Source organism: Salvelinus namaycush, chromosome 27 (assembly GCF_016432855.1).
Source record: "Salvelinus namaycush isolate Seneca chromosome 27, SaNama_1.0, whole genome shotgun sequence".
Taxonomy (NCBI): Eukaryota; Metazoa; Chordata; class Actinopteri; order Salmoniformes; family Salmonidae; genus Salvelinus; species Salvelinus namaycush.
This window is the reverse complement of record NC_052333.1, coordinates 28,356,685-28,383,034: the sequence shown is the minus strand read 5'-3', so window position 1 is coordinate 28,383,034 and position 26,350 is coordinate 28,356,685. Positions and strand designations below refer to the sequence as shown.

The following is a 26,350-nucleotide window of genomic DNA, read 5'->3' as shown; positions in this document are numbered from 1 at the left end:
AAACTGACCTTGTCATTGGTCGAGGAGGACATACATTGATGCGATGTAAGTAGTACATCGGTCCACTTTGATGTCAATCATAGTGCAACCAAGGTCCATATCATCACACATGACCAAATGACAGGCTTCATACAGTACAAGTACAGAGCACCTGTCCGAAATATACACCATCAATTTACAGACATCAAATAGTATAAGTAAGAATCCCATTCATTTTTTATTTCAACACAACAATAAACTGGAAAGCACCACTGTTTTATTCTGTAAAACAAATGTGTACATTTTATTCAAATTACACAACTGCCCCCACACTCATCATGTAAGACCAGTAGATTCATTACAAAACACAAACTGTACAATTGGCAAACTGTACAATTGGAAACAGGGCTGCCCTAGCCATTTGGGGACCCTTGGCAAGAATGGGTTGGGGGGGGCTGGCAAAACTAATTTACCAATCTAAAAATGGTTAGCTGACAGCTAATTTAGTGACTGTCAGTAACTGATATGAGAAAAACTGCTGATGCACAACCAAATATAGAAATTGTACCTTGTGTATTCTACCTCAACAGTAAGTTGTAAGTAACAGTAAGTTGAGATCCCAAGGCGACTGACTATGTCGCTTATGCATGGGGCCTGACCTGATTGTTGGAAATCAATTACCCGTTTTCCCCTTTAACAAAATATTTACATTTCAGCTGATCATTTCAACATGATTGTGCTACTGTATATGTGTCCGTTTTCATTGAAATCCCCTCAACAGCACACTAAATATTATGTGGAGCCATGACCAATTTTACACATTCTGCAATCCGTCTCTTTTATACAATCAAGACAATTGTACTTCACATTTGCTGCACCTCCTCCCACCTAGATGGTTCATAGCACCAGGAACCTCATGTGGCCTGCACATGGCACTCATGCACACCAGCACATAATAGTAAAAAATCTTCTCATTAGTGGACCCATATAGTGCCATCAAAAGGGAGACATATCTTTGCAGTCCCCTATAGTGTTGAGTCAGAGATTCTTATACAGTCCCAGCCAAGTATTCAGAGATTGCTAAATCAAGTGCTCCTCCTTTTCTGTAGCTTGGACTGCTCCCAGGTCAGTCCAGCTGACTGTTATAACAGTACTCTTCCTCTGGGCCACGCTCAGTATATGTCCATTTGAACATTCCACGTTGTGCCCCGCTGATCACTGCCCTGGTGTTGGGTCCGGTTCAGTGCAGTTCTGGCTCTCTGCTGCTGGTTGGCTGCTCTGTGTCACTAGCATCCTCATCGGAGCAGACCCGTTGGGTGGAGAAACGGAACAGGCGCATGAGGTCCTGGAAACGGGCACAAACCTAGAGGAGACATGTTTAGGGAAGTTACAGTAAAGGGATAAATGGGTAAAATGGCCACCTCCTCAAAGGAAACATCTTAAAATCACACACAGACCCAATTCCATTTTAGTACCCATTGGTCTAGCTGCTTGCCCTTCACAGATCTAAATAGGAAGTAACATGGTTATGGTTCTACCCAAACTAGCAGTTTCCTTCACATTCCTATCCTGTTCTTTCAGCCCCATAGTGGGGCTATGGGACGTGGTAAGGGGTAGAAATGGAAGTGGGTGTGGTTCTCTCTCACCTCATTGGCTGTCTTGTTGTCAAGTTGGGTGGAGACGGCCTGAAAGGTGCTTTTATTAGCTCCCGTCTGTTGGCAGGCGGTCAAGATGGCACGGTCCGCCTCCCTGGTAAATAATAACAATAATGAAACAAGATTGAATACAATTATTTTTAATGCGAAGCATCTATTTGACAATACACCAGAATGGTAGAATACACTCTGCACCCCACTCCTTAAACGAGCATACAACAGGAGGACAATGGCTCCAACCTGGTCCAGAGGATGACTTTCTCTCCACTGGGTGTAAGCAAGATGTTTTTGGCACAGACTGGGCGGTTTGAGCGATCCCCTTCTTTCTCCTCGTCCGCTTCATCCTCCCTTACTCGTTTGGCTTTTGGGGTTTTAGGACCTTGGCATCTCTTGGCATTTGCTGCTGATGACCTCTGGGAAGTGCAGTTTGTGTTGGTCACATCACCACAGCCTCTGTTCTCAGTCTGACACTGTAGCGAGGGCCGTGTGTGGAGCTCGTTGAAAAAAAAACAGAATTCCCCCTGCAGGTGGGTGTGACCTTGGAGAAGGGTGGCCATCTGAGCTTTCATCTGAAATATAGAGAAAGAGACATCTAATGTTCTAATAAACTACCTTTCGAATCTGATGAATAAATGGACCCTCCTCCACTATGATATTTCACTCCCATCTGCTTCGCTAGCTTTGATATTATGTTATATTGCCATTTTCCAAGATAAAAAGTAGAACATTCTGCTCATGTGAAATCAATGTAGCACCCCCCAGCACACCTCCTTGATGCCAGCAGGGCTGAGAGTAGGGCCTCCTTGAAGGACGCTCACTATCTTGCAGTAGTGCGAGGAGGTTTCCCCAAAGCTCAGCTCCAGTTGTCGCAGGAAGCGCCGGCTCCGCTCAAATGCCTGCTGTTCTGCGAGCTACGGCAGGTGGAGAAGGAATATTAACACTGAACACAGTCTGTCACACACAAATAACAGACCAGTGGACTTTAGTTTTGATGAAATCACACACACAGGACAAGTTTCAAAGTGAGTATTTACAAAGTGAATAGAAAGCCAAGCCAGCACATACCAGTCCACACTCCTGGGCTTGTTCGAGATAGAGGAAGGCAGCAAAGTCTCGGAGCAGCTCCGGCCACTCATTCAGAACAGGCTTTAGCCTGGTGAAGAGTTCTACAGAGGTGTGCTCATCTCCGTCCTGCTCAAACTCATAGAGTATCTCCAGAAACTCCTCCACACGCCCCGGCACCTCCTGCAGGGCATGGCACACCTGGTCATAAAGAGCAAGAGAGTTATTTTTGCAGTAGGATTAAGGATTTCTTAAGCTCTTAGCTGTTACGTCCCCTAAATAGGGGATTTTGGGCGGTTCTGGACTGGTTCCGACTGACATTCTGGTGTACAAAGCTCTCTGTGAATGTCATACGGTCCTGTTCCTTCTAGTGCCAGAAACCCCCATCTGTCTGCTCTGTGCTACCACTCTCTCAGCGGCGCTGACTTGAAGTGTCAGGTTTTAGACCCCACATTTGCATAAGGAGTGATTTTCTGGCCTATCCAGACAAATAATCGATTTGCTCTTCCTCTGAGTGACTGAGCCCAACCTGGGAGACGGTATATGAAAGGGGACAGTCTAGCGAATACAAAAGTTGAGGTTTCATCTCACTGTGATATTCTCAGTCAGATTGACAGCTCTCAACAGGAAAAGACTACATTTCATAGAATTTAAACAAGACCACTTTCTCTTGGTCACAGATGGCCGAAATCAATTCCTGCTTAAAGCTGCAGTTGTAACAAATCTGCACACATTTGAATGGCGTCTCTGCGCCGCTCAGTGGACGTTTAGGAGAAAGGTCTCTCGTCAGTTATATGAACTTGTGCCAATATTGTACTGTCACTAAGTATCATCATATCCATTTCACTGTTCTAAGGTGATATGTTATAGTAAGTCGTTTAAAATTGGATTGTTTCTATATTTAGAAATCATTATGAAAAATCTGATATTTGTACTATGCGCTTCAACTTGCGTCCTCAAAGTGAGTACACCTCAGCAATTTATAACTATTTTTACCAGAAAGGTGAATTCCAGACCTTTCTAAAACTACGCAACAACAGTTCATAATGGCCATCTCATGAAAAAATAATCACGTTTGGGTATGTCTATTTAGGCAGAAATCTAAATGATGTTGATGAGAGGGTGGCTATAACTGTAAATAGCACAACAACATGTGATACACTGCATGCAATTGCAAGCTGCCTTATTCCGATGTAGTATCGGATTGAATGCCACCTCAGTCTATTTCAAATGATTATTTTGGCCAACTTTGCTCAATGCTAGGGGTGTTAATCAGACAGAAAATGTAGCCCAAAGCCTTTTAAGCACTTTGGGTGCAAGAAATTAGCTTAATAGATAAAATGAATTATTATTTACCCTGTTGAGATAATTCTGAGCGAAGGCTATTTTCTTCTTCTCCCTCAGGGGGTCTCTGTCAAGTACGTCGTCATCGTCGTAGAGGATTGGTGGGATTTTGGACATGCCCTCGCTGCCAACTTCTCCAGTGTGATGCTGCTCGTGCTTTGAGCTGGGAGGGTTGGGGGTGCTACTACAGCAGCCTGGGAAGGACAAATCAAATCCAGCAGGTGTGGTTAGATGGGAGAAGAGCAAGAGGACTAATTCCAAACAGACCCCTAGGACTTTGTAGAAATCTGATAGCATTGATATATTTCATAAACCTATTCCATTCTATGTGAAGTGTTCTCCCCTATACACATTTAGTAACGACTGCTACTGCAAATTGTGGCCTATACTGCAAAAAATAAAGTTTTATTTATAATGGAGACATATAGATATGCCCCAGGAAGACTGCATGCGCTGCCCCGCGCAGGAACCCCCCCCCCCCGCTAACTTTGCAACCGCTGCTGAAAATAATCCTAGTGGAAAAACTGTGCGTGTCCCCCTACATGTTGTGGTTTTTAAAGATTGGCAGGACGCTAACCTGAGGGTGTGCCTGATCGTTCGCCTTCTTCCGAGTCCTCTGACCTCCCCCCTGACGCCAGCCATGACAGTTTCTCCATCGTCTCCTACAAGGAAAGATAACACACAAACCAAAACTATGAGGCGTGTGATATACGTGTAAAGAACTTTGTAACTACAATTTATTCATATGTTGTAATATCAACGTGTCGCATGATCTCACTCACTTGCAGCTCTGGCACAGACAATGTGGACACCTCGGAGGCTGGTGACACCGCTTCCTCTACCTCCTGATGTCTGTCTCCCCTCCCCTCGTCACCCTCTCTCCCTCCGTCCCCCATGCCCGACGGCCTGGGTGATAGGGTCAGCGTTGTCTCCTGCACCTCCTCTGACCCCTCCATGGAGTCAATGCAGTCAACGCTCCCCGGGGGACTGGCAGAGGACTCAGACAGGGCCAGGAGGGTCATTCCAAAATCATCCCCATCCTCCTCTTCCCTGCCACAGTCCTCTTTCTCTTCATCTCCACCATCTTCCTCCATTACAACTGTGACATAGTCGTCAGGGGTCAGAGCCTGGTCCAGGGCAGGGGGTTCCGGGGAGGCTGAAGGCTGGGGCTGCCCCTCACTCTTCAGGCTGCTTTTGGGTTCTTTCGTCACCCGCCGGCTGGTCCTGGAGGATTTGTCCTTGAATTGTTCAATAGGAATCGTAGTAGAGACAGAGGTTTGAGATTCGGTACTAGTGGAGGCTGTTCTACTATTCATATGGGAAAACCAAAGGAGGTTTGCTCCACTGATAGGGGTCACGGTATTCAGGTTTGTTTGTGGAGGGTTCTTGTTGTTGGGTGGAGGAGCTGGCAGCAGCCTGGGCAGCCTGCGGAGGTTAGCGAACGTGCTGAACTTCCCAGCAACCAGGTCTTCGGCCAATGGCGCGGAATGGGACAATAGGGAGGCCAATACCCTGGCGGAATGAGCGGGACAAAGGACAGCTGCAGCCACTGGGGCAGGCAAATTGAGAATGACTTGCAGGGGCTTCTGGGAAGGTTTGGGTTGAGGCCTGAGGGGATGTTTCAGATGAGGCTTGGTGGGATGCTGAAGAGAAGGAAGTTTGGATGTTGCAGGGTGGATGGGTTGCAGTTCATGGTGGGCCATGCACTGCTGAATCACAGCACCCGTCTGCAAATTATTTTCTGAGGGTGTAGTTACACTTTTCAGACTGTGGGTGGCGCTGTGCGATACAGCAAGGGACAGCAAAAGGTCACAGTCTGGTGGAGGGTGACAGCGCCTGAAGCCGCAGCGCTGGAATGAAAGGCTGTCGGGGAGTTGGGGCGGGTAGCGAGTCGCGGGTGGGAAGCTGTAGTCCAAGGTTCTGGAGGAACTGAAGAGAAGCGTGTTGAGTGGGGCTTTCTTTGATTGACAGGCCGACATAGTTTCTGTATCTGGCGAGCTGTTGAGATCTTCGATTGCCTCGTAGATATAAGGCAAACTTCTCTGTAGGAATAGAACATGTATTTACATCAATATTAACTATTTAGTTATCCAAATATCCAAACAAAGTTGACTTTTATCTTAACTGATACAAACAAACTTTCAGTCCGAAATAACCTTTATTGTTTGCAGACAATAAGTGTTTGCAATACGGTGGAAGCTCCCCTAAGAAAATTGGAATGCTAGATAGCCAACAATATAGTTTCTAACTATCCTAGGTGTTGATTTGTGATTGGGATCAGGCAGTAGTATTCTAAGTGTTGGTTGGTACCCCCAGCCATCCGGGCATGGCTCTCTCCTCTCTCTCCACTGAGGGGCGCAGGTCACCCGGGTTCACTCGTTCACAGGCTACTGGCATGGGCTGGACCACCTTCTGGAGTCGGTAGGCCTGAAAAAGACATAGGGAGAGGCACTTTTTGAGGCCCATTCGTTCTTATTGTTTATGGTCAAAGCTAACATTTGAGTATTAGTTCATGTTAGTGGATACAGTGGCAAGAGAAAGTATGTGAACCCTTTGGAATTACCTGGATTTCTGCATAAATTGGTCATCAAATTTGATCTGATCTTCATCCACGTCACAACAATAGACAAACACAGTGTGCTTAAACTACCAACACACAAATTATTGTATTTTTCTTGTTTATATTGAATACATCATTTAAACATTCACAGTGTAGGTTGGGAAAAGTATGTGAACCCCTAGGCTAATGACTTCTTCAAAAGCTAATTGGAGTCAGGAGTCAGCTAACCTGGAGTCCAATCAATGAGACGAGACTGGAGATGTTGGTTAGAGCTGCCCTGCCCTATAAAAACACTAAACATTTGAGTTTGCTATTCACAAGTAGCATTGCCTGATGTGAACCATGCCTCGAACAAAAGAGATCGCAGAAGACTAAGATTAAGAATTGTTGACTTGCATAAAGCTGGAAAGGGTTACAAAAGTATCTCTAAAAGCCTTAATGTTCATCAGTCCACAGTAAGACGAAGATGACTGCAAGAGCACAGCGCAGAATGCTCAATTAGGTTAAGAAGAATCCTAGAGTGTTAGCTAAAGATTTACAGAAATCTCTGGAACATGCTAACATCTCTGTTGACGAGTCTACACGTAAAACCCTAAACAAGAATGGTGTTCATTGGAGGACACCCCAGAAGAAGCCACTGCTGTCCAAAAAAGACATGCTTGCACGTCTGAAGTTCACAAAAAAGCACCTGGATGTTCCACAGCGCTATTGGCAAAATATTCTGTGGACAGATGAAACTACAGTTGAGTTGTTTGGAAGGAACACACAACACTATGTGTGGAGAAAAAAAGGCACAGCACACCAACATCAAAACCTCATCTCAACTGTAAAATATGGTGGAGGAAGAATCATGGTTTGGGGCTGCTTTGCTGCCTCAGGGCCTGGATAGCTTGCCATCATCGACGGAAAAATGAATTCCCAAGTTTATCAAGACATTTTGCAGGAGAATGTAAGGCTATCTGTCCGCCAATTGAAGCTCAACAGAAGTTGGGTGATGCAACAGGACAACGACGCAAAACACAGAAGTAAATCAACAACAGAATGGCTTCAACAGAAGAAAATACGCCTTCTGGAGTGGCCCAGTCAGAGTCCAACCTCAAACCGATTGAGAATCTGTGGCATGACCTCAAGAGAGCAGTTCACACCAGAGATCCAAAGAATATTGCTGAACTGAAACAGTTTTGTAAAGAGGAATGGTCCAAAATTCCCCCTGACCGTTGTGCAGGTCTGATCCGCAACTACAAAAAAATTTGGTTCAGGTTAATGCTGTCAAAGGAGGGTAAACCAGTTATTTTTATTTAACTATTAAATCCAAGGGTTCACATACTTTTTCCACCCTGCACTGTGAATTTTTACATGGTGTGTTCAACAAAGACATGAAAAAGTATAATTGTTCATGTGTTATTAGTTTAAGCAGACTGTGTGTCTATTGTTGTGACCTAGCTGAAGATCAGATTTTATGACCAATTTATGCAGAAATCCAAGTAATTCCAAAGGATTCACATACTTTTTCTTGCCACTGTATAGAACAGGTCCAAGTAAAGAAACTAGCTAACTAACTAGAAACAAGTCATTTAGAAAAATGTGTGTGCACTATCCCAAACGATAAATTGTCCCACTAACACTTACTTTAGTAATACTGTATAGAATTTGTAGATCCAGGTTCTACCTTGATGACGTTGTTGGCATGGGTGGGTTTACACTTCTCCAAAATGTGGTCACGGAGCTGAGAGACCTTCTTGGCGCGGAGCAGGTAGTGACACAGCAGCTCCTTGGGCTGCAGGGTCTCCCCCAGGTTCCTCAGGCCCAGGACGATCAGGCTGGAAAAACAAAATGGCGAAGAGCAAAAGACTCAGCCTACGGATTTAGTTTATTTCTCAGTGAGTTAATACAAAAAAGCATACAGAAATCTAATTCATTTAGATTCCAAGTTTACGTACTACGGAAACAAATTGGTTTAGGACGGTGTGCATTTAACAGAGCATATACAGTGTAATATGGGCATTCTAGGAGGGTATAACATTTAGACATTATATTTAATAGGTTATTCTTACCAGTCCTCTCCTGCGGTGAACATGCTGACAGAGCGAGCAGAATGCAGGGCTGGGTCCAGGCTGACGTGGGGCAGTAGCTCGGGGTACAGGAACACCGGCCGCGTGGCAAAAAGCCATGCCAGCTGGGGGGGCATCGACGGATGCTTCCGGACTGGTAACACACAACGAACCAGTTAGTGTGAGAAAGATTAAACAAACATGAATTAGGCCCAACAACCTAAGTGAGTCCAAATATTTTCAATTGAGACGGGTATGTTGTAATGAAACGGAGTATGTGTTTGACAGAAGTCGCCTTTACCTCATCAATTTGACTATCGTCATAGCTCTCGCGCACACTTACCTCTCCTGCGTGTTCGTGGCTCGTTAGGGGCTTCTTTGTAAGGGATTGGGGACAGTGAGAGCTCCTCTAGCAGTGACAGTGCCACCTGTAGGTTACAGGCTTTGAACACACTGGTGAAGCCTGGCTCCACTGGGCCCCGGGTCAACTCCCCACGCTGGGCAAACATCTGTAACTCCATCTGAGGAAGAGGTAGGGAAGGAGTACATTAACTATATATATATATATATATTTTGAGAGAGAGATGAAAGGGAGGGAGATATGGTGGGATTATCAGAGAGAGAATGAGAGTATGTTTATAAATTGGTGCAGCTGAAGGCACCAGTGAAAGTGTGTTTGTCAGTATGCTTCTCTCACCAGGAACTGCTTGGTGGTGGCAGCTTCGCTCTGCAGTGCAGCCACCGGGCTGGTCAACATTTGGACCTGGGTTAGGAGCTGGACGTGCTGCAGACAGAGGAAAATACAGTCATTACTGATCAAGAAACAAACAAAGGTTATCTTCATTGTGAATCCAGGATTGACCAGGATTTTACTACCTAGGTTGATTTAGATATTTTTGTTGTTGTTTTAACAGGTTTATCTCAATGAAATAAAAGATCATTAGCAAATACACAGTTGGAGTCAGAAGTTTACATACAACTTAGCCAAACACATTTAAACTCAGTTTTTCACAATTTCTGACATTTAATCCTAGTCAAAATTCCCTGTCTTAGGTCAGTTAGGATCACCACTTTTTTTTAAGAATGTGAAATGTCAGAATAATAGTAGAGAGAATGATTTATTTCAGCTTTTATTTCTTTCATCACATTCCCAGTGGGTCAGAAGTTTACATACACCCAATTAGTATTTGGCAGCATTGCCTTTAAATTGTTTTACTTGAGTCAAACGTTTTGGGTAGCCTTCCACAAGCTTCCCACAATAAATTGGGTGAATTTTGGCACATTCCTCCTGACAGAGCTGGTGTAACTGAGTCAGGTTTGTAGGCCTCTTGCTCGCACACGCCTTTTCAGTTCTGCACACAAATCTTCTATAGGATTGAGATCAAGGCGTTGTGATGGCCACTCCAATTCATTGACTTTGTTGTCCTTAAGCCATTTTACCACAACTTTGGAAGTATGCTTGGGGTCATTTTCCATTTGGAAGACCCATTTTCAACCAAGCTTTAACTTCCTGACTGATGTCTTGAGATGTTGCTTCAATATATCCTCAATTTTCCTTCCTCATGAAGCCATCTATTTTGTGAAGTAAACCAGTCCCTCCTGCAGCAAAGCACCCCCACAATATGATGCTGCCACCCCCGTGCTTCACGGTTGGGATGGTGTTCTTCAGCTTGCAAGCCTCCCCCTTTTTCCTCCAAAAATAACGATGGTCATTATGGCCAAACACTTCTATTTTTGTTTCATCAGACCTGAGGACATTTCTCCAAAAAGTATGATCTTTGTCCCCATGTGCAGTTGCAAACCATAGTCTGGCTTTTTTATGGCAGTTTTGGAGCAGTGGCTTCTTCCTTGTTGTGCGGCCTTTCAGGTTATGTCGATATAGGACTCATTTTACTGTGGATATAGATACTTTTGTACCCGTTTCCTCCAGCATCTTCACAAGGTCCTTTGCTGTTGTTCTGGGATTGATTTGCACTTTTCGCAGCAAAGTACATTCATCTCTAGGAGACAGAATGCGTCTCTTTCCTGAGCGGTATGACGGCTGCGTGGTTCCATGGAGTTTATACTTGCATACTATTGCTTGTACAGATGAACGTGGTACCTTCAGGCGTTTGGAAATTGCTTCCAAGGATGAACCAGACTTGTGGAAGTCTACAAATTGTTTGAGGTATTGGCTGATTTATTTTGATTTTCCCATGTTGTCAAGCAAATAGGCACTGAGTTTGAAGGTAGGCCTTGAAATACATCCACAGGTACGCCTCCAATTGACTCAAATTATGTCAATTAGCCTATCAGAAGCTTCTAAAGCCAAGACATAATTTTCCAAGATGTTTAAAGGCACAGTCAACTTAGTGTATGTAAACTTCTGATCCACTGGAATTGTGATAGTGAATTATAAGTGAAATAATCTGTCTGTAAAAAAAATTTGGAAAACGTACACGTGTCATGCACAAAGTAGATGTCCTAACCGACTTCCCAAAACTATAGTTTGTTAACAAGATATTTGTGGAGTGGTTGAAAAACGAGTTTTAATGACTCCAACCTAAGTGTATGTAAACTTCCGATTTCAACTGTAACAACGCAGGATTCAAGTCAACTCCAATTTAATTTGAAATTGTAATTCAATTCACTCATGAAGTGGAGAATTTGCATTGAATTCAATTGGAATTTAGAATTTAAATTAAATATTCGTAAATGTCCCAGATTATGGAATTAATGCACTTAGTATAAAACAATTGACTGCAGTGTTTGTTTTTAATTATTTCAACATGTATTCCTATATTTCCAAGTATAGCTAGGCTGTCTAAACAGTGACATGATCAGCCCGAAAGCCTGAGGGAATTTAATTTGTATTTGTGGAATTGTTTGGGATAATATTTAATTGGGAATAGAATTCTTGGAATTTACCTAACATTGGAATTGAGAGGAATTGAATCATCTCTGAATTCAAAGACTGACCTGGAATTTGAATTGAATTAAATTAATTTACAGGGACAAGGAATTTAATTATAATTGAATTTGTGGAATTAACCCCAACACAAAGACAAGGACCACAGACCTGCTGGACTTGCTGCTGCAGCTGGAGTCTTTGGCAGTGGGAGAGGGTGGGGGTGAATGGAGGTGGGGGCTCACGGGGCTTGGTGACGAGGGCCCTGGGGGCCAACAGGCCCTGGCTCTCCAGCAGGGCCCGGTGATGCCGGATGGCGGCCAGCTGCTCCTTCACCGTACGGTAGCGCCCTGCTGTCACCTCCGCCATGGGGTCCCCCAACCTAGAGATCAAAGGTCAAACTGGGTCAGCTATACAGCGGTCAAATCAGAGGAGGTTGAAAGTTGTCACTCAGAGGTATGAAGGTTGTGATTGGAAAAAATGTCACTGGGTGGGTGAGTTGAAGGTATAAAGGTTGGTGGGTGAGTTGAAGGTATAAAGGTTGGTGGGTGAGTTGAATGTTTAGAGGTTGGTGGGTGAGTTGAATGTTTAGAGGTTGGTGGGTGAGTTGAAGGTATAGAGGTTGGTGGGTGAGTTGAAGGTATAGAGGTTGGTGGGTGAGTTGAAGGTATAGAGGTTGGTGGGTGAGTTGAAGGTATAAAGGTTGGTGGGTGAGTTGAAGGTATAAAGGTTGGTGGGTGAGTTGAAGGTATAGAGGTTGGTGGGTGAGTTGAATGTTTAGAGGTTGGTGGGTGAGTTGAATGTTTAGAGGTTGGTGGGTGAGTTGAATGTTTAGAGGTTGGTGGGTGAGTTGAAGGTATAAAGGTTGGTGGGTGAGTTGAAGGTATAAAGGTTGGTGGGTGAGTTGAAGGTATAGAGGTTGGTGGGTGAGTTGAAGGTATAGAGGTTGGTGGGTGAGTTGAATGTTTAGAGGTTGGTGGGTGAGTTGAAGGTATAAAGGTTGGTGGGTGAGTTGAAGGTATAAAGGTTGGTGGGTGAGTTGAATGTTTAGAGGTTGGTGGGTGAGTTGAAGGTATAAAGGTTGGTGGGTGAGTTGAATGTTTAGAGGTTGGTGGGTGAGTTGAATGTTTAGAGGTTGGTGGGTGAGTTGAAGGTATAGAGGTTGGTGGGTGAGTTGAAGGTATAGAGGTTGGTGGGTGAGTTGAAGGTATAAAGGTTGGTGGGTGAGTTGAAGGTATAAAGGTTGGTGGGTGAGTTGAAGGTATAAAGGTTGGTGGGTGAGTTGAAGGTATAGAGGTTGGTGGGTGAGTTGAATGTTTAGAGGTTGGTGGGTGAGTTGAATGTTTAGAGGTTGGTGGGTGAGTTGAATGTTTAGAGGTTGGTGGGTGAGTTGAAGGTATAAAGGTTGGTGGGTGAGTTGAAGGTATAAAGGTTGGTGGGTGAGTTGAAGGTATAGAGGTTGGTGGGTGAGTTGAAGGTATAGAGGTTGGTGGGTGAGTTGAATGTTTAGAGGTTGGTGGGTGAGTTGAAGGTATAAAGGTTGGTGGGTGAGTTGAAGGTATAAAGGTTGGTGGGTGAGTTGAATGTTTAGAGGTTGGTGGGTGAGTTGAAGGTATAAAGGTTGGTGGGTGAGTTGAATGTTTAGAGGTTGGTGGGTGAGTTGAATGTTTAGAGGTTGGTGGGTGAGTTGAATGTTTAGAGGTTGGTGGGTGAGTTGAATGTTTAGAGGTTGGTGGGTGAGTTGAAGGTATAAAGGTTGGTGGGTGAGTTGAAGGTATAAAGGTTGGTGGGTGAGTTGAAGGTATAAAGGTTGGTGGGTGAGTTGAAGGTATAAAGGTTGGTGGGTGAGTTGAAGGTATAAAGGTTGGTGGGTGAGTTGAAGGTATAAAGGTTGGTGGGTGAGTTGAAGGTATAAAGGTTGGTGGGTGAGTTGAAGGTATAAAGGTTGGTGGGTGAGTTGAAGGTATAAAGGTTGGTGGGTGAGTTGAAGGTATAAAGGTTGGAGGGTGAGTTGAAGGTATAAAGGTTGGAGGGTGAGTTGAAGGTATAAAGGTTGGAGGGTGAGTTGAAGGTATAAAGGTTGGTGGGTGAGTTGAAGGTATAAAGGTTGGTGGGTGAGTTGAAGGTATAAAGGTTGGTGGGTGAGTTGAAGGTATAAAGGTTGGTGGGTGAGTTGAAGGTATAAAGGTTGGTGGGTGAGTTGAAGGTATAAAGGTTGGTGGGTGAGTTGAAGGTATAAAGGTTGGTGGGTGAGTTGAAGGTATAAAGGTTGGTGGGTGAGTTGAAGGTATAAAGGTTGGTGGGTGAGTTGAAGGTATAAAGGTTGGTGGGTGAGTTGAAGGTATAAAGGTTGGTGGGTGAGTTGAAGGTATAAAGGTTGGTGGGTGAGTTGAAGGTATAAAGGTTGGTGGGTGAGTTGAAGGTATAAAGGTTGGTGGGTGAGTTGAAGGTATAAAGGTTGGTGGGTGAGTTGAATGTAGAGATGAGGTTGACATTAATATTTCAGAATTACATTTTGAACTGACTATGAATTCGTTATTCACTGTGTATTTATTCCTCGTGTCACTATTTGTTTTATTTTTGTTGCATCTAACTCTGCATTGTTAGAAAATGACCCGTAAGTAAGCATTTTTACTGTTTGTCTACACAGTTAAAAATTTGATTTGAGAAATGGAATTCAATTGAGCCCAAAACCTCCTGCAGCAGAGTGTACTTGTGAAGATGACACCGTAACAAAACAGCAGCAGAACAGTGTGTATATGACGTGCATAAGTGTGCGGGTATACTAACGGGATATCTGGCGGGGTACTGAAGGTGGGCTTCCCCGGGGCAGGTGCCTCTTCCTCCCTCTCCTCCTCTTCCTCGTGTCCTTCCTCATCTTGCTCCTGAGCAGTGAGCTCATCCTGGAACTGGAGCACACAGAGAGATAAATACACCACACATAGACAACCACACAACATAAACACAGGGGTAAAGAAAGAGACTAACGAAACAACATAACACAGAATCTCTTACGGTCTCAAACAACTCCTCCATCAACTGGTTCACTTCCTTTTCTGAAAAAAGAATTACGAAGAAAGGGAGATGAGGGTCGGCGCCTGACACAGTCACAGCCTAGATGAGTTGACTCCATCTCTTGGCTGCTAGGCAGCCCCGTCCCTAGGGTCCCCATGGTAACTCACTGGGGATGCGGACGGCTCGGTCGTTACGGTAATCCTCCACGTCAGGTTCGTCGATCTCCGCCAGGAAGTTATACTCAGGGTCGTCATCATCGTCACCTTCCTCTGAAAAGAGGAAGAGAAAGGGCATTTGAGAAAGAGGAACAGAGTGAATGAGTTTGTGTGCAAGAGTGAGTAAGTCAGAGAGTAGTAGCACTATCTATTATATAGATCAGAGATGGGCAACTCCAGTCCTCGTTCGTCTGATTGGTGTCAATTTTGCCTCAGCCCTATAGCTAACACAACTGATTAAACTAATTGCATTCTAAACGAAAGACCATGGTTAGTTAATTATTGGCGTCAGGAGTGTTAGCAGGGGCAAAAGTATGTCACCAATCAGGCCCCTTAGGACTGTTACCCATCCGATTTATACTGAGCTATGACAGGGCTATTCAACTACTGAACAAAAATATAAAATGCAACATGTAAAGTGTTGTTCCCACGTTTCATGAGCTGAAATAAAAACATCCCAGAAATGTTCCATACACACAAAAAGTTTGTTTCTCTCAAATGTTGTGCACAAATGTGTTTACATTCCTGTTAGTCACAATTTTTCCTTTGCCAAAGTGCTGGGGACAATAAAAGGCCACGAAAATGGGCAGTTTTGTCACACAACACAAGTTTTGAGGGAGGCTGCAATTGGCATGCAGACTGCGGGTGTGTCAACCAGAGCTGTTGCCAGAAATTTGAATGTTCATTTCTCTACCATAAGCCGGCTTCAACGTCATTTTACAGAATTTGGCAGTACATCCAACCGGCCTCACAACCGCAGGCCACGTGTAACCATGCCAGACCAGGACAACATCCGGCTTCTTCACCTGCGGGATCGTCTGAGGCGGGGTGCTGAGGAGTATGTCTATAATAAAGCCCTTTTGTGGGGAAAAAACTAATTCTGATTGGCTGGACCTGGCTCCACCCATGGTTGCACCCCTACCCAGTCATGTGAAATTCATAGATTAGGGCCTAATTTATTTATTTCAATTGACTGATTTCCTTCTATGAACTGTAACTAAGTAAAATCATGTTGCATTTAAATTTTTGTTCAATATTTTTTGATTTTGTTGTGGTAAATATTTCAGCTTTTATTTTAATTCGTTTTTTTCCTGTAAAGCACATTGCGTTGCATTCCATGTCTGAAATGTGCTGTATAAATAAAGTTGGATTTGATTATAGATAGAATAGTCATACTGCTTATATCCAGTCCTTTCACATCTGGGTGATTGTTTCCCAAAGTTTACTTAGCCTTTATTTAATTAGGCAAGTCAGCCAAGAACAAATTCTTATTTACAATGACAGCCTACCGGGGAACAGTGTCTTGTCTGCTCGGGGATTCGATCCAGCAACCTTTCGGTTACTGGCCCAATGCTCTAACCACTAGGCTACCTGCCGCCCCCAAGTTAACTTATATGTCTTCAGAATGAGGTTTATATTTTCAAAACACCCCTTTTACTCCACTTGTCCTTCTCATTACAGAACTGGCTGAATAGCTCAAATTTGGAAAATGTTACATTTTATTTTCAGTGTTATGTTTAACTCATTAGGGGAGCAATGTAAAAAAATATTATAATAATTCTTAGGAATATTAATTTGTTATTTTTGGACTTTTAGGATAATGAGAATTTTGTGAAAATGTTGGTAAAACACATATGATAAAAAATACTATAATAAATTATGAAATAGATAAGTACAGATCCTAATCTCAGTGATTCAAGAGGACATTTTGTGAAAAATGACACTTGAGAATTGGTTTTGTTTTTTGACAGCTTCGTGAGAATGTCCTATCTACACTAGCTGCCGAGGGTAGTTGCTTGGAGTGGATTTGGAATTGAGCAGCGCACACATGCTCCATCCCCTCACCATCGTTGTACATGTCAGAGGTCATGATGCCCTGAAGCCAGTGGGTCCACTCGAGGTCCTCGGGGGCGGAGCCACACCCGTACATGTCAGGCGTGATGTCGGGGGCGCAGAGCTCTGCCTCCAGCTGGCCCATGGGGACGTCCCGGAGGGGCCTCTTGGAGCGAGTACGACACGCCATCAGACCGTCCGCCATGGGTGGCTGTGAGAGGGGGAGGGAGACAGAGGGTGGTGGAGGGAGAGGAATAGGGAGGAACAGACATAGGAAAGACAATATGGAGAGGTGGACGGGGTTGGGAGAGCAAAAGCAGGAGGTTACCAGATCAAATCATACCGTCAGAATTAGCAGAGAGCCCACTCTGTAAATGTGATGTACTAGAGTATATTGTCCTCAGCAATATGTCTTACAATAAACTAAATCAATTAGGGTATTTGAGATATTAATAATTATAAATGAATGTGACATTTTTTATTTCAGAATCTAGACATACTCTACATTTTAGAGCACAATATAAGGAGGATAATGACACCAAGAGTTTGTATGTATCATGTTCGGTTCACAAATCATAGGGTTTTACAGGAGGCATGTACAGTATAGGTCTAAAAAGTAACCTAAAGTTAAGATTTTCCCAACAAAAAATTGTGATACAAATGTAAAAAAGCATGTGAAATATCATTCCTCCCAATTAAGTTTCTATGTGAGAATTTCCAGAACAATCTGAGACAGTGCAAATATTTGTGTCCTATCATGGCGTGGAATTGCCCTGATACCTGGTAGGGGTCCAGGCAGACTGGACCGATGGCCAGCTCCTCTTCCACGGCATGGAGCTTCTCCAGGAAGCTGAAGTCTGGAGGGGCCCTGGTGGTAGAAGAACCCTGGGGGCCATGGGAGGAGGAAGGTTGGGGGGGAGGGGGAGGGCCCATGGGGACCACCTCCACCGTCAGGTGTCTGGACCTGCTGCGTTGGACCTAAGAGGAAAGGAGGAGTTAGATAAACCTTGAAATGTATTACACAAGAATAGAATAACAAGAGCATATTATGCTATTTACAAAGGCAATATTATGTATTTTATTAGTTCTACATGAAAAAGAAAAATGTTGTTACAAATAAAAATATTTTTAAATTAATTTTAGAGTGTGTCACCTGCATGGGGCTGACGCTCCTGTCGTCGTCCCACTGTGTGTGTATTCCCCTGTGGAAGCCTCCTCTGATTCCTCTAGGAGACGAGGCCGTGCTCTCCATGTCACTCTCCTGAAATGTCTACAACACACACAAAGTTCAATAGTCATTTTAATATATATCGAGATATATAGAAACAACACATGTTCTATTTAAAGTATTGAAATATACAATCATAACGCATCTATGACATTCTAAAAGGTGATAAAGCTGAACCACTTTGTTTCGCTTATTTAACTACAACAATGACTCCGTAAGCATGATGAATGCCTTACAATGCATACTTTTTTTTAAATTCAGGCCACAAGCTCACAAGACACAGCCAAATCCTATGACTCTTACATCTTCCGCTGTCTCGTCCTCTTCCTCTTCGTCGGGGCAGTACTCTTCATCAGAGGAGTCTTCCTCCGCTAGTTGAATGTCAACAAACTGTTGGGCCTGAAAATGGACAAGCACTTCAGCCTTTTCTAGTATGATGCCATACTTTCAAGTTAGGTATTGAGTGTTTGATACCACACTTTAACAGCATTAGCAGGACGATTGATTGTTTTTCCATTGGTGGCGGCAGGTCGCCTAGCAGTTAAGAGCGCTGGGCCAGTAACCGAAAGGTCGCTGGTTCGAATCCCCAAGAAGGTTGGGTGGAAAGATCTGCCGTTCTGCCCTTGAGCAAGGCAGCTAACCAACAACAACTGCTCCCCAGGCGCCGATGACCTGGATGTCGGTTAAGGCAGCCCCCCACACCTCTCTGATTGTGTTGGGTTAAATGGATTCAGTTGTGCAACTGACTGGGTATCCCCTCACCTTCTTTTTATTGACCTTTTTAATGGGTGAGATGTTCCAAGTGGGAATGACCTGAAATTACACAAAGATTGAATTACAAGAGGCTCAATAGCATAACATGGCAAACCTAAATGTATGCTAAAACGCACACACTAGAGGCAGTGAACTCACCACTCCTTTTTCTACCACTTCCTTGAACTTGGAACGTGTCATCTTGGGTTCCTAAGAGGTAGATGAGAAAGATGTTAAAGGAAAGTGCGCACAGAGACTTGAACGTATCAAGAAGTCTTCATTTGGACATGGAAATGCAATGGTTGACACTCACAAAGACAGGCACAGCCTCCGTCTCATTGATTGCGGCTTTCATCATGGCCACCACATGCTCATTGGTGATCACTTCCTGTGGGTCAAAGGTCAAAAAGGTTTAAAACCAGGCTTACAATCAGTCTGTCTGTATTTGTCTGTCAGTATGTGAGGTTGTAGGCAAACTGTTTTTGTAGGAAATCAATACTTCCACAGTCCACACTAGCTGCATAAGGAACATTGGCAAGGTTGCAGCTATGAGTGAGTTAGTGGTAGGGTCGTAGTGAGTGGTCCCTTTCTGCACTCACATGAATGATGTTGCGGACGTTGGCCGTGGTCAAGTTGTGTTGTCTGGACTTGTTCTCTAGTTCACGGTCCAGCTCCCTGTCAATCTCCACCTCTGGACTGGCCCCTTCCTGCTCTCCGCCCCCCACCTCTCCGTCCGCAGCTCTCTTCTTCCTCTTTACCCCTCCTTTCTTCCTGCTGCCCTTGTGTCCCCCGCCCTGCCTGTCATCTGACAGAGAAGGAGAGAGAGTCAATCAGTCTTGCCCTCCTACAGTATGCTTTACTCGTACTATAAAAGGAAAATGGTTAGCTGAGCTAACTTCAGGATCGATTGTGGATAAGGTCCTGCTCCAAGGTCATTTTGTGCACCGTTCCTTACCTTGTTCATGTTGTATACAAGATGTGAGTACTGTTTCAGGATTAGTTGCTAAGGGCGGGCAGTTAATAGATATAGGTTCTCCTCACCCATAGTGATGACCAGGTCTGAATCCTCTTCTGTCTGAGGGGGGCACTGTGCAGGGCTGCATTGGCCTGCCTCCTCTTCATTCTCTACCTGACCTGGAGATCCTGCAAAGCCAAGAGCCTCACATATTTACCTATACATCAATTGCTTAGGTAGGAGGCAGAAAACATAGATAAAACGTATCATTAAAAGCTAAGTGTGAAGTGAGAACTACTCTCCTTTGCCCCTGTCTCCCTTTCCTCTACTTACCCTCATCAACAAGAAGGTCTGAGCTGGGAATCTGGCCAATCAGGCCATGACTCTTGAACCTGGGAGACCGTCTCCATGGCAACGATGTCCCATGGATCTCCGGGCCTCTCTCCTCCGTTGAAATGGTAACGATGGCACTGGCCTCTGTTGTGAGTGGTGATGATGCATTGTAGGATGCTGATGTTCTAGTAGACTGTAGTTTCCCTGTCCTAATAGACTTGGCAGGGCCGCCTTTGAGAGAGCTGGACTTGCGTTTGCGGACCAGACTCATTGTGTAGTACCATCTGTGAGATTGATTGAGAACAACCATGGAAAGAGTTTACGGTGTGCATGTATCACTAGTCTCTCCCTATCCTTGTGTCCTCTGGACCCTTTGCTCTGCACTGGTCTCACAAGATGTGGGGGAGCCATATGGCAGAATAGAATATCCTAGCTCGTAAGTACAGATAATTCGATTTTACCTGTCCAGTTGTCAGCTCAGATTAGTTTAAATGAGACGCACACTATATACTATGTTTTGTACACATAGGGCCACTAGTGTTAGCTAACGTTACTCCGACTAGTATTAGCTAACACTCAAAGCTAAATGTAAATACTTATCTGCCCAGCTCCTTCTGTAAAGGACTTACGTTAGCTAACGTTAGCTAGAGGTGGTATGTATGAACACGTTTGCACGTTAGCTTCAGTTGACAAATGTTAGCTCTTACTGAGTGAGTGGTGCTGGCCATGGCATTCAATCAGTGGCAATGGCATCCTCATAGTGCCAGTTGTTGTGGTATGACGGCTAGCAACCTAAGCTAGCTAGCTAAGTAGCTAACAAACTGCCTTTGATACTAGCCTGGAAATTCTTCTCAACAGAACAACATTTAAACAAACGAATTTCCCAAAAGTCGAATAACGTTACTATGTTCAAATTAATTGATGAATAGGAGCTTTCAAAACAACACATTATCTTACCCGCCACAACACCGCTAGCTCCATCAGCAGAAAACGCAGAAAACTACAACTAACATTATGTTTCCGGGTGCAACACTCAGTTCATTCCTGTCAGAGATACTTTTAAGGAGATGGGAAACTCCATTGGAATCGTATTAACTCCCATTGTGTCCGTTGCCCATGCGACGTCAATGGGCCGCGCGGTGCATTCTGGGCGATTATGTGACAAGAGGGAGTTCTCCTTCAAGGAGGGAATGGGAGTCTATTGAGCGCTAGCTCGAAAACCCCACATTGGCATGAATTTCGTCAACAAGAAGTACAACATTACAAATATTTTCAGAGATGTGAGATAATTGACTTGCTATATGTAATATCGTATAGCTTTGGAATCGTGAAATTACGCACTTTTGAGGAATATAGGCACTTTCTTGACTCATACACTGAGAAGGAATAGAGTCCCACAGTGAGGTCATTATACCCCAAAAAAGGGAAATGGTCCACACTTTTTTTTTCATATTTCCCATAGGGTATTTTAGAAACACTTAACACTTGTAGGCTTACCCTGGCGTGACGTTTTGATAACCATGTAAATCTCTCTCGGACAAGGTGACTTTTATCAATTTATTCGGTTCTACTTACTCTCAGATTCGAAAATTAGCATCTACATAGCTGACACCTTTGCTAACAGGTATTGTGACAATTTAAAACTTGCACAAGACAGTTCACAGAATTGTCCATTTAAAGAAATGTTGCCAATTTTTTCATTACTACATTTAGTTAATATTAGATGTTAATCCAGAGATTCTTACCTTTGCCTCGATTCGGCAGTCTCGTCCAGATCATCATGGCATTTGTAGTTCTTTATCATAGCCACATTAGCAGCTAATTAGCATTTCATTTTGGGGGGTAAGCGAATATATTGATAAGTCACCTTATCTAGAGAGATTTACAAGGTAATCAAAACGTTACGCCAGGGTAAGCCTACACGAAACACAGCCCTTATTTTAAGTGTTTCTAAAATCCCCTATGGGAAAAATGAATGGTGGAAAAACAATTGGAACCATTTCCCTGTTTGACTGCTAGGTTGTATGGGTATTATGACTCATACTGTGGTACTCTATTGCATGACGATCAAATTAGCAACCGCAACGCAGCATGACAAAGTGAACAGGATTGGTCGACAGTCTGCTGGGTGGGGCGTTATACCTTCTTCCATTTTTTGGCCAAAGAGATTCCTATCTCCTCCTTGATCTAATATCTCTGTTCACATCCCATAAAGTGCCATACAATGCTGCTACTGCTGCTTCTTCTTCTTCTATAGAAGGGTGGTCCTCAAACAATTGTTATAGGTGCATGTTGCCACCTACTGTATTGGCTGTGTATCAGCCTACTTTTCTAAAATCGGCTGCCACCACAACATCTGTCATCTGTGATTTACGTCCCATTCCTGCAGTACAATTGACAACCATAGCCACGAACGCCAAAACAAACAACCTTCCTGAAGCACATGTTATTCCTATCTCTCTCTATTGGCCTCAGACTACTCACAAGGATCCTCTTAGGATCAGGCTGGTCATGGCTCACATCAACACCATTATCCCAGAAACCCTAGACCTAGGGTTTCTGGGATAATGGTGTTGATGGTGTCCAATTTGCATACCGCCCTAACAGATCCACAGATGATGCCATCTCTATTGCACTCTACACTGCCCTTTCCCACCTGGACAAAAGGAACACCTATGTGAGAATCCTAATCATTGACTACAGCTCAGCGTTCAACACCATAGTGCCCTCAAAGCTCATCAAACAATAAGCTAAGGACCCTGGGACTAACACCTCCCCCTGCGACTGGTTCCTGGACTTCCTGACGGGCCGCCCCCAGGTGGTAAGGGTAGGTAACAACACATCCGCCACGCTGATCCTCAACACAGGGGCCCCTCAGGGGTGCGTGCTCAGTCCCCTCCTGTACTCCCTGTTCACTCATGACTGCACGGCCAGGCACGACTCCAACACCATCATTAAGTTTGCCAATGACACAACAGTGGTAGGCCTGATCACCAACAATGACGAGACAGCCTATAGGGAGAAGGTCAGAGACCTGGCCGTGTGGTGCCAGGACAACAACCTCTCCCTCAACATGATCAAGACAAAGGAGATGATTGTGGACTACAGGAAAAGGAGGACTGAGCACGCCCCCATTCTCATCAATGGGGCTGTAGTGGAGCAGGTTGAGAGCTTCAAATTCCTTGGTGTCCACATTACCAACAAACTAACATGGTCCAAGCACACCAAGACAGTTGTGAAGAGGGCATGACAAAACCTATTTCCCCTCAGGAGACTGAAAAGATTTGGCATCCTCAAAAGGTTCTACAGCTGCACCATCGAGAGCATCCTGACTGGTTGCATCACTGCCTGGTATGGCAACTGCTCGGCCTTTGACCGCAAGGCACTACAGAGGGTAATGCATACGGCCCAGTACATTGCCTGCTACCGCACGGCAAGTGGTACCGGAGCGCCAAGTCTAGGTCCAAGACGCTTCTAAACAGCTCTACCCCCAAGCCATAAGACTCCTGAACATCTAATCAAATGGCTACCCAGACTATTTGCATTTCCCCCCCCACCCCACCCCCTCTTTTACGCCGCTGCTACTCTCTGTTATTATCAATGCATAGCCACTTTAATAACTCTACCTACATGTACATATTACTTCAATTACCTCGACTAACCAGTGCCCACGCACATTGACTCTGTACCAGTACCCCCTGTAAATAGTCTCGCTATTGTTATTTTACTGCTGCTCTTTAATTACTTCCTTTTATTTCTTATTCTTATTTGTAATTTGTTGAACTGCATTGTTGGTTAGGGGCTTGTAAGTAAGCATTTCACTGTAGGTTCTACACTTTTGTATTCGGCACATGTGACTAATAACATTTGATTTGATCCCTCACCCTGGACCCATCTTCCTCTACCTCTCTCTTCACTGCCTCTGCAAACAACACCTTCTGCACTACTCTGATCCTGGCAACCTCAACCTGCCTTTCTCTCATCGGATACCTCTGATCTCCAGCGTCATGGGTACCCCTACAGTTTACACATGTTGGGTAGTCCTTTGCATGGGGGGATGTAAGTTTCCTTTAACAATCAGTCTTCCAGATACATGACACAGGAACCTTGGTATAAAACTCTTTAGTAATAAAATGCAATTGCAGACAGAGATTCACATACAGAATACCTCAGTAGTCTATAGTAAAGATCTGTGTGGCGAAACAGGAGACAACGCTCCTTATACTAGTTGGTGTGGACAACCTACTGTCAATCATACCTAAACATTGTTGCATTGGATTAGATACAAAGTATCTAAGATGAGAAAAACATGTCTAGACTGTGGTTTCTCACTCTACTATCTCGGCCTTGAGCCTGCGACTATCAGCAGGTGCAGACAATTCTCAGCCTGAGAACTAAAGCAGTACATCTCCATTTACCCAGTACTTTTCCATCATTGCGCATTGCAAGCATACAAAGGTTATCACATATATACACAGTAATCATGGCATTGGTGTTCCCAGTTGTCTTGAACTCACTGAAGTCTGAGATGTCCCAGTTCCGAGTTTCTAGTTTTTTTTAACGCGGCAGAAGTCATGCTGAATTGACAGCATGGCCAATGTATTCAACCTTGTCTGGCCCATGGTGTTGGATGTTTATCCTTTTTAAGCTTGGAAAAAAGACCCTTAAACCCAGATTTGGACCACACACCCACTACACTGAATAGCAGGCTAGTGATTGCTTTGCAACGCTTGCAGTTAGCCACTGATTCCTTTCAAACCACTCATTGTTGAATTTGCCATTTCCAACTTGTTGTGTAATGTTTATGTACAATGGCCGATGAGCACCGATACATTTTATCTATAATTTCTCTTCATATGACAAGGATTGAAAAGGATTTGCCAGTAGATTGTTGACTTGATTCATGATAGTGACTGCTTGTCTAGCTTGCTAGCTAAGAATTTGATGTTGACATGATCAGTCCAATCAAAGCTACGGTAGATATAACGTGATTTGACTTCATTCTATCTGTATAACGTGATTTGACTTCATTATATCTGTGGCCAATGACCTCGAGACTTCTTGGATGGGCACTTCTAATGTAACTCTATGGCAGCACCCAAGGGGCTTGAATTTACGAGCTCTCCCCCTAGATTCTGCGGGGATGTAGTGTCCCCATAAGTGACAGAACACTGAGCCAATCACGGCGCAACTAGAGAACATTATCAACCCCTACGCTCTGTATTTTCTGCTGGCTGCCCCACCACCACAGAAAGCACTGAGCTAGGCTGAAACACCTGCATTTTGGAGCTGCCTTACTCAAGAAAGCAAAAAAGAGACCATATTTGTATGTGTCTTTATTCATTCAAAGATGTATTTTTTTTTACATTGTTTGCAAGCTGATATGTGACATGTATTAATGGCAAAATAACAAGCAAAACAATTTATTATTATTATTTATTTTGCTAAACAGGTGGGTCTCAAAACAGGTGCCCTGAATGGTGGGTCCCCACTGAGCCTTGTACGTTCCAGTCTCAGCCCTGTGATTACACTTTCCTCCCTTCTCTCTTGGCCTGATGACCTCCCTGCCCCCACCTTTTCCCAAATCTTATACAGGTGCCTTCCCCTTTCCACAACTGTTGCCATTTGTTTTTAACCACTGTTATCATCAACCCATTGGCTTCTGATTTACTGATTGACAATTCCATGTCAACATTAGGATGTTTAAGAGCCTGCTTGGTGATAACATCCACCTCCTCATTCCCCTCTACTCCCATATGAGCTGGTACCCAGAGGAACATCACAAATACCGATAGGTTCATTGTGCATAATAGTAAGCAGCATCATCTGGATGTGTGCAACAACAGTTCAACATTCACCTTCTGCTACCATTTCTGTCAAGCCGTCTACGCATAGAGTTTAACGCACATGTTCGATAAATCCAACGTATGCACCACACCGAACGCACTACAACCCCATGCTGCAAGGCAAACGCAGTGTTCCAATGGAAATAAATGTACTTCTGGTGTGATCGTATATATATTTTTTTTTACAGAAATGTTTGGAATGCCTTGGCGATGGACTGGTTGGTGACCACTATTTCACAGACTTCAGTCAATTAACAGAACCTGTGAAATGGTCTAATTAGTTTGGGTCATTGGTTAATTAAATTCACCTGGTGCTCCATTAGCCTAGGCTATGAAAACACCATGTGGGTTGCCCAGAAAAACCTGCAATTTAATACTACGGTCATTACGACGTTTTTAGAAAGGGCTTTGGTTGAAAATATACAAATAGGTTTGGCTCGAAGTCTGTCGCATATTGTTTTACCAGCTTAAGTTGAACGTTACGCACACAAACTATCGAAGCTTTCTGACCATGCATGCATCAAAGGCAGGTGTGTCTCTGCGTAACATTGCTCTGACTCCTGAAAGGATTCCTACCTTTATAATTCCGTCAAAGCTGCGATCTCCCCGTGCACAGCTAGATTCAGAAACAGAT

General features: G+C 44.0%; 1 protein-coding gene across 1 annotated transcript; it reads right to left on the bottom strand.

Moving 5' to 3' along the window:
• Positions 1–194: 194 nt before the first annotated feature.
• On the bottom strand, positions 195–20,881 carry LOC120022509 (GON-4-like protein). The gene is made up of 28 exons (XM_038966455.1): positions 20,828–20,881; positions 19,871–20,154; positions 19,624–19,725; positions 19,182–19,387; positions 18,896–18,970; positions 18,742–18,792; positions 18,592–18,642; positions 18,133–18,228; positions 17,755–17,871; positions 17,382–17,579; positions 16,614–16,812; positions 14,721–14,822; positions 14,554–14,594; positions 14,329–14,447; positions 11,710–11,920; positions 9,349–9,435; positions 8,995–9,172; positions 8,655–8,805; positions 8,270–8,420; positions 6,351–6,467; positions 4,823–6,082; positions 4,618–4,702; positions 4,053–4,234; positions 2,700–2,897; positions 2,402–2,545; positions 1,875–2,203; positions 1,626–1,728; positions 195–1,342 (listed from the first exon to the last, which is right to left on the bottom strand). The coding sequence occupies exons 2-28, from the start codon at positions 20,139–20,141 to the stop codon at positions 1,220–1,222; spliced, it is 4,947 nt and encodes a 1,648-aa protein (XP_038822383.1). The 5' UTR covers positions 20,142–20,154; positions 20,828–20,881; the 3' UTR covers positions 195–1,219.
• Positions 20,882–26,350: the final 5,469 nt, after the last annotated feature.

Bases quoted from the DNA above. Each gene is read 5' to 3' on its own strand.
- LOC120022509 (XM_038966455.1), bottom strand. From the start codon at position 20,141: ATGAGTCTGGTCCGCAAACGCAAGTCCAGCTCTCTCAAAGGCGGCCCT. The intron at 18,643-18,741 runs GTGAGTTCACTG...GTGTAATTTCAG, and splicing joins AAGTGGTAGAAAAAGGAGTG to GTCATTCCCACTTGGAACAT. The intron at 14,595-14,720 runs GTGAGTTACCAT...TTCTTTTTTCAG, and splicing joins CCGAGCCGTCCGCATCCCCA to AAAAGGAAGTGAACCAGTTG.